The 7,987-nt window shown below is 36.9% G+C and overlaps 1 protein-coding gene across 1 annotated transcript; it reads right to left on the bottom strand.

Moving 5' to 3' along the window:
* Positions 1–725: 725 nt before the first annotated feature.
* On the bottom strand, positions 726–3,768 carry LOC115985865. The gene is made up of 3 exons (XM_031108763.1): positions 2,752–3,768; positions 1,896–2,616; positions 726–1,063 (listed from the first exon to the last, which is right to left on the bottom strand). Exons 1-3 carry the CDS (start codon positions 3,766–3,768, stop codon positions 726–728), a joined length of 2,076 nt encoding a protein of 691 aa, XP_030964623.1.
* Positions 3,769–7,987: the final 4,219 nt, after the last annotated feature.

Genomic DNA, 7,987 nt, shown 5'->3' with positions numbered 1-7,987 from the left:
TGTTTGTAGCCGAGAACCCCAACCTCAAGGAATTTTCAATGGTGATCTTTTCAGGGGATACCAGAACCAGCCCCACTCTTGATCCCCACTAGTTTGCTGCTCCATCCACATATACTTTCCAGGGTGAGGGATATTGTGTGGAGATTAAGCCAACTGATTTTTCATCCATGTCATGCTGCTTCACATATATTTCTTCAGGAAATTTAGTAAATTTAGCTACTAGGTCGACGAGGACCTAACCTTTTACAGAGGTACGAGACATAACTTGATGTCAAAAACCCCTAGAATCGTTCCCCTTTAGCAATCCTCCCGGTATAATCTGCACTCTGAAGTATTGACTTGAGCGGTAATTAAGTTAGAACAACTACGGTGTGCGCCTGGAAATAGTAGGGGAGTTTTCGTGTAGCATGCACTATTGCCAAGATGACCTTTTCTAGTGATAAATACTAAACCTTGACTTCGTGAAGCAACTTACTTACGTAATAGACTGGTCTTTGGATGCTACTGTCTACTCGTATCAAAACAAAGCTTACCGCATGAGAGGCTACTGCTAGGTAAGCGAATAGAACCTCGTCCACCTCAGGACTAGACATGATGGGTGGCCAAGATAGGTACTCTTTAAGTTGTTGAAATACTACAGCACACTCCTCGGTCCATCCAAATCCTTTCCATTTATGCAGCAAAAGGAAAAAGGGTCTACACCTATCTACTAACCTAGAGATAAATCAATTCAAAGCAGTAGTCATCCCGGTCAATTTCTGGATCTCCTTGGGAATCCAAGGTGCTTGCAAGCCGTTAATGACCTTAATTTGATCTGGATTTACCTCAATTCCCCTGTGAGTCACCATGTAGCCCAAGAACTTTCCCGAGCCTACCCCAAACGAACATTTAGAAGCATTCAGGCGTAATTTGTGCTTTCTTAGAATTCCAAAAATGTTTGCAAGATCTCCCACATGCTCAGATACCACCTTACTCTTTACAACCATATAATCAATATAGACTTTAATGCTCCTACCCAACTGTGGTTCAAACATTTTAGTCATCATCCGCTGATAAGTAGACCCTGCATTTTTCAAATCAAAGGGCATCACTTTGTAGTGATAGTTTCCAATAGTTAAAAAAAGCTGTCTTTTCCTGATCGTCCAACACTAATGGTATTTAGTGATATCCTTGAAGGGTGTCCAAAAAAATCATCCGAGGATGACCTACCGTCGCATCCACCAACTGATCTATCTGAGGCATAGGGAAAGGATCTTTGGGATAGGCCTTATTGAGGTCTGTGAAATCCACACACATACGCCATTTCCCAGTTTTCTTTTCCACCACCACCGTATTAGCTAACCATTGAGGATAGAAAACTTCGTTGATGGCCCCTGCCTGTTTGAGCTTGGTTTCTTCATTTCTGACAGCCTCGGCGTGCTTTTTTGACGGACGCCGAGGTGGCTATCTCTTCAGGGTGATGGAAGGGTTAACATTCAGGTGATGAAAAATGAAACTTGGATCTACACCTGAGGCTTCATACGCGCTTCATGCGAACATATCAACATTTTTTCTAAGGAATTCGACCAATTGTTCCCTTTCTTGTAGAGGCAGTTGAGCTCCAACCTAAAAGAACTTCTCTGAATCATTGCCAACAATTACCCTCTTTAGATCTTCACATTTTGCCTCGTCGGCTGGTCCATTAATGGGCAACGTCGGAGCTTCTGATTGCTATAAGCCATTAGCAGTGGTGGCCGAGATTTCAACCTCAAGCCGATGTTGGATGGCCGCTACCAGATATTGTCTGGCTGTATACTGATTTCCTACTATCTCCAAAACCTGGCCTCCAGATGGGTATTTCATCTTCTGATAAAGATTAGAGGAGACGGCCCCTAGGGTATGAAGTCAAAGTTTACCCATAATGGCCGTGTAGGGAGAGAAAACATCCACAACAATGAAGTCCACTTCCACCGCATTCGGGCTGGTCTGCATAGGTAATTTGATCTGACCTTTCGGAATGACCATTTTACCTTTAAAACTCACCAGAAGAGAATTGTAGGCTGTCAAGTTTTCAGATTTCAAATTTAACCCCATATATAAGTCAAGGTACAATATCTTAGCTCCGCTGCCTTGGTTAATCATCACCCTTTTCACATCGTACATAGCAATTCTAAGCGTAACTACTAAAACATCATCATGGGGCTGTATGGCTCCAAGTTTGTCCTCATCCGAAAAACCTAGCACCAGTGGGATGCCTATCTTGACTCTCTTAGGCATTGAGCTAGATTCCTCAGCTGGGTAACAAGATACTGACATTACTCTGAAAGGACAAGATCCGATCCTCCCCGGGGTAGCAAAAATGACGTTTATTGTGCCAAGAAGGAGTCTTAAAGAAGCATCTCCTCGAAGCTCCGAACCCGTTTGGCTTCCCTGACCACTGGAATGATGCAAAAGTTGCTCCAACTTCCCTTCTCGGACTAGTTGGTCCAGATGGTCCCACAAGTTTCTGCAATCTTCGGTAGTGTGTCCATGATCCTGATGATATTGGCAGTAAAGGTTTTGGTTGCGCCTCATGGGATCTCCTACCATTTTGTTTGAACATTTAAAGAACGGCTCGTTTTTAATCTTCTCCAAAACCTGTTATACTGGTTCTCGGAACACGGCATTAACCACCTGGGTGTTGGCAGATCCTGTCTACCCAACGAAATCTTTTCGAGGTCGGTTATTATTGTAACGGTCCGGCCTGAAATCCCTCATCTCCTGAGGGATCACCTTAGCCTTTCCTTTCCCCTGTATTTGGTCTTCCTCTACCCATCTGTACTTATCAATCATATCTATAAGTTGGCACACACTGGTAACAGGCTTACCAATTAGAGACTTCCTCAGGTCATGCTTGGCTGGGAGGCCAGCCTTGAAAGTACTAATGGTCATATCGTCATAGTCTCCGTCTATTTCATTAAACATCTCCCAATATCTATTTGAGTAGGCCTTTAGAATTTCCCTCTCTCGAATGGACATAGATAACAAGGATCCCAAAGGCCGAGGAACCTTGCTACAAGTGATAAAGCGGGCACCAAAGGCCCAAGTGAGTTTCTTAAAGGAATCAATAGAATTCGCCCTTAAACCATTGAGCCACCCCATCGCCACTGGGTCCAAGCTAGATGGAAAGACTTTACATATCAAAGCCTTATCTTTAGGATGAACAACCATCCTTTGATTGAAATGAATGACATGTTCCACTGGATTTGTTCGACCATTATAAATGGTGAACATAGGCGAATGGAATCGCTGAGGAAGACTCGCACCTTCTATATTTTGCATGAAGGGTGATTTAGAAACCTGACTTAACGCCTTATTCATGACATCGTTCCCTAGGCTTCTGTAAGGTGGACTCTTGTATCTACGTTTATGGTGATACTCCTCGTCGTAGGAGAAAGTCTCGTTGGGTGGAGTTCTGGATCTCCGTCTATAACTAGCACCATCTGTCTCCTCAGAGGACAGCTCAGAGTTAGGCGACAAATGTCTTCGCTGTGCGTGGCGCAATTTCCTCTTCAATTCATCGATTTCACGTTGCATGTCCCTATCATTCTTTGCATGGGAAACACGGCTCTTCCCTCGAGATTGGCTTTTACTAGTATGAGCTATGTGCACACTCCCCTCACGATCTCCTCTCTGTTCGAGGCTTTTACGTGGATTGCTATGTTGAGAGCCCCTTGATTCTGCTTGGTGTAGATTAGCATCCACCTGGTGTGGTATTGTCGCTGCCTGGTGTGGACCTGCTTCTTCCATCTTAAATGTTGTACTCGAATCTCTTTCAGGGCAGATCAAGTCCTCCCCACAGACGGCGCCAATTGTAAAGACTCAATTTGGATTAGACCCAGTATAGGATTGAGTTTTAACCCAACAAGCCCAAACAATAAATTTATAGAGCGTATGTGAAAGAACTAATTTTACTTCAGAAGAAAAACAATAAAAGTTGTCGAATTAAGATTGTTAAACACAAATAAGATAAGAAAATCTGTCCTCGGCCTGGCTTGAGGAGCTTATATTATAATATCTTGTTGATGTATGAAATTATAAGAGTTCACAATATTATTATAAAGATTTCTTGATTTTTTCCGATCCCCTTTTTTAAGCCACCTTCCCATGCTATGTACTACAATCTTGTTATCATCCCTATCATACACATGTAGGTTGGATTCTAAGAACTCTTTTTTGTCCCATCCAACACCCCCTAGAACCATCAACTAGTAGCTGTAAGGCTACTTGATCACTGTTCAGATATCACCTCCAAATTAATGTGGGCGAGAGTTAGTTGTGAGACATTTAATGTGGAGGTAGCAGCTTTTGAAGATATTTGTTGCCACCCTTTGCTTATTCCTTATCCAATGCCCAACTCTTAGTTGTGATGCAACCTTGAAGGATGCTTGGGATGATAAGACATTCTTACGACCTCGGATCCCCATTTTCGAGATGAATTTTCTCCTCGGACGTATTTTGGACTATCACATACAATCTTTATTTCTTCTTCTTATACCATTTCCATTATAACCTTATTTAACCATCTTCGGATTGGTTGATATCCTCAGATTGGGCCATAGGCCCAATTCATACAGTTTTAATATTACCTTCTAGATAGTTGGCCCCTACAGATGCATTGAATAATTGTGTTTAAATATTACAAATCTAATCAAATGTCAAATTATTTAAAATTTTAATGAAGTGGCACGTAGTACACTTATTCCTAAATCTTTTGACGCTAACTATGGAGACTCAATAAATTAATTAGGGTTGATCATATGTTAGACCCAAAAAATAAAATCTTAACCTTGAAATAGATTCCCTCCATTTCAATGTGTTTACACACACAAACTTGCAATTTAAATATTTAAACAACGGCATAGCTATTGATTTTTAAATCATTTTAAAATTTTGTAAGTACATAAAGTATAAGAAGAAAATCTAACTTAATGGTAGATTTGTTAAAGTCGCATTCAATAATAATAAAAAAAAAAAAAAATATTGAGTTGTATAAGATAGTTTAGAGTTGAACCAAGTTTCTCTCTCTATATATTTATATTCTTTTATTTACAAAATTTATTTCTATCCTTTTTATTTTATGAAGAAAAGGGGTATGGAGTTCATAAAAAAAGAAGAAGAAAGAGTAGGGACAAATTATAAAAAAAGAAAGAAAAAATTTATACCGAAAAAGTAACTTTTTTTTTTTTTTTTTGCTGAATTACCGAAAAAGTAACATTGCTCATGGAAGAACCTGTCCGAATGTGACCGTAACCGTAGCAACACATCCTTCAAAACATTATCCTATATTTAATATTCCATGAGAAAAGGCTTTCATTTTCATGATTTGTTTACTTTTTCCCAGATATCTAACACGCTTTCTCACATGCCAACCATTCAGTCAAGGAACAACTTTTGACAGACACCTAGTACGTTGCGAATGTCTTTCTTTACTGTCGTCAAACTTGAAGTTTGTCGTTTGGAATATTTAGATCCTCAAGTAACATACTTTAACGAATTATTAAATCTATATTGCTCAAGGATAAACAAGGAAACGAATTTAGTTTATTGCATGTCTAGCTGGCCAACAAAATGTATAAGCTGGCATTTCGATTCTTAATTTCATTGTCTATTCTTTTATGGGTCCAGTAATCAGGTGCTCTTAAAACTTTTGTTAATGAATTATTTTAAAAAATATTTTTATTATTTTATGAAAAAATAAAAAATTATCAAAATATTAGTTAATTTTTTTATAAAAATATTTCATAAATAATTTTTAAACAACTACTTAGACTATCCATTAACTTTACATTTCCTTATAAGTTTCAGTTAGTTCAATTGGTAAAATTTTTAATAGTTAAATAAGAAATTTAAGGTTTAATCCTCATTTACACAAAAAATTGATTGGTGTCTTAGTTTGATGATAAAGAGCTATTATTATGAGCGGACGCTATAGGTCGAAACCCTCTTAACAAAAAAACTTTACCTTTCCTTTATTCACTCAAGTCTTAGTGAACTGAAAACATTGGTAATTGATTATTATCATCAATACATTAAGTTTTTCAATGCTCTATTAAATAAGCAAGTTGCTGAAAAATAAAATAAAAGGCAAGATGCTGAGTAGGAGTTAAAATAAAAAATAAAAAGTAGAAAGAGCAAGTTGCTGTAATTTCAAAAGCGAGTGGCTCTTATACATAAGCATTGTGGGTATCTAATCATTTCATCAAGTGATAGCTACCGCTGAGTGGCACTTACGGGCAGCAGTTTTGGAAGACAGAACCCTCAACTTCTGTAAGTAATTACTTCAATTTTTGGATCAGATTCTTCGTTTGCATGCATGGCTGTGTTATGAAAATTATTTATTTTATATATTTTTTTTTAATAAAATGTTAATTTTCACCACTGTTTTGTACATCCGGATCAGACGCTAGTCGTGGTGAGGTTTTCTGAATCTATGAACGTAAAATATGTAAGCTCATTAGGAGAGAAAGGAAGAAACGAACTCAAATCCACTAGCTATATGCTTCCTACTAAACTTGTACTAGAAGTCTATTATCTATATTTAGTGTATGATTAGTTTAAGGTGTTAGGTTCTAAGACTTTAGGAATTAATGTATTAGAACTTTAATTTGTATTTGTTAGCAAATCATGATCAAAACATTTAGTCTAGATTTAGATGTTCTCAAAGTTTGGATTGATGTAAAGTTGGAATCGATTAATTGCAGGAATTACTATTCAAAATCTATAAGGCTCAATCGATCAAAAGTTAGGCTCAATTGATCGAAAGTCGTGCATTAGTAATTTTTCTGTAGAATTCTCAAACTAGCCTAAGCCCATATGACGTGTAGGGTTAAGTGTTTCCCTCCAAATATAAAAGGAAAAACCCTTGTTACATTTTAGAAGTCTTTGTTAAGTTGTGTGTTAAATCTTTTGTGAGATTTGAGAGGTGTTTACTTTCATATACACACATGAAGTTATCAAGATCAAGATTCACGTCAAAAACTTGAAAATTGCTTTAGTTGCTACATAAAGAACTTAAAAGAAGATTTGAAACCTTTGAGTGGAGTCTCAAAATCACAAGTAGGAGAACTTGTGGTTGTTGCAAATTAAGGAAAGAAGTTGTCCTTGGACTCGGAGCTATCACGTGATCATGGTAGTAAGTTTTCTACACGAGACAGCAATAGGATATTAGTGGTCTAAATCTTATTGTACAAACTTCAATTCTTTCATAGTGGATCTGTTTTTACCTTGAGTATAGCTAGGTTAAATCCTCAGCAGGTTTTTTACCCATTAGGTTTTCCTGGGTCATCAAATCTATGTGTTCTTTATTTTCAGCATTATATCTGTTTTACACATATTGGTTTAACCTAGATCTAATTAACAAACTTATTAATCAACTTGGCTTAATATTAGGTTAAACATATTATGTCAAGGGTTCTAAAAACTAACATAAGGTTTAATCTATTTTATGGATACCCATGTTGAGTTCATTATAATTAAGATGTAACTACGCAACTCCCATGTTCTTATTGTATTCTTTATTTTATGTTTCTGCTTCCGTATTTGTTTTTGTATATTCAGCATAGTATCTGAGTTAATATTCAACTTGGTATCAGAGCCAAAATTTGTTTTTGGTCTCTAGCAAATTATTTTTGTAGCTTTGATTCTTCCACTGTTTTGAACCTAACTTGTGTTGATTAAATATAATCTGATGATAATCTACCCAGACAAACTAAGTTCTAAACATTACAATTGTTCATGATTAAAAACCTAAAAATTTTCACAAAAAAAAAGAAGATAAAAATATGGACCTAAGAGCAATTACATCAGTTCGTGCAAAAATTCATATTTATTTTAGCATAAGAACTTACTTTTTCTATTTTACATACTCACTATCAAATTATCTATTTTACACTATATTTAATTACAATATAAATTTTTCTTGATTTTTTATTTGTTTATCTTTTTTCACACACAATAACAATTATCC

The sequence above is a fragment of the Quercus lobata genome, chromosome 4 (genome assembly GCF_001633185.2).
Source record: "Quercus lobata isolate SW786 chromosome 4, ValleyOak3.0 Primary Assembly, whole genome shotgun sequence".
Lineage (NCBI taxonomy): Eukaryota > Viridiplantae > Streptophyta > Magnoliopsida > Fagales > Fagaceae > Quercus > Quercus lobata.
Note: the sequence above shows the minus strand (reverse complement) of the source record. Positions and strands in the feature narration are given on the sequence as shown.

Excerpts from the sequence above, each read along its gene's own strand:
- LOC115985865 (XM_031108763.1), bottom strand. The coding sequence starts at position 3,768 with ATGGAAGAAGCAGGTCCACACCAGGCAGCGACAATACCACACCAGGTG. Across the intron at positions 2,617-2,751 it reads AGGGGAAAGGAAAGGCTAAG|GTTTTGGAGAAGATTAAAAA; the intron begins GTGATCCCTCAG and ends CCAGTATAACAG. Across the intron at positions 1,064-1,895 it reads TCCCTACACGGCCATTATGG|GGTCTACTTATCAGCGGATG; the intron begins GTAAACTTTGAC and ends TGAAAAATGCAG.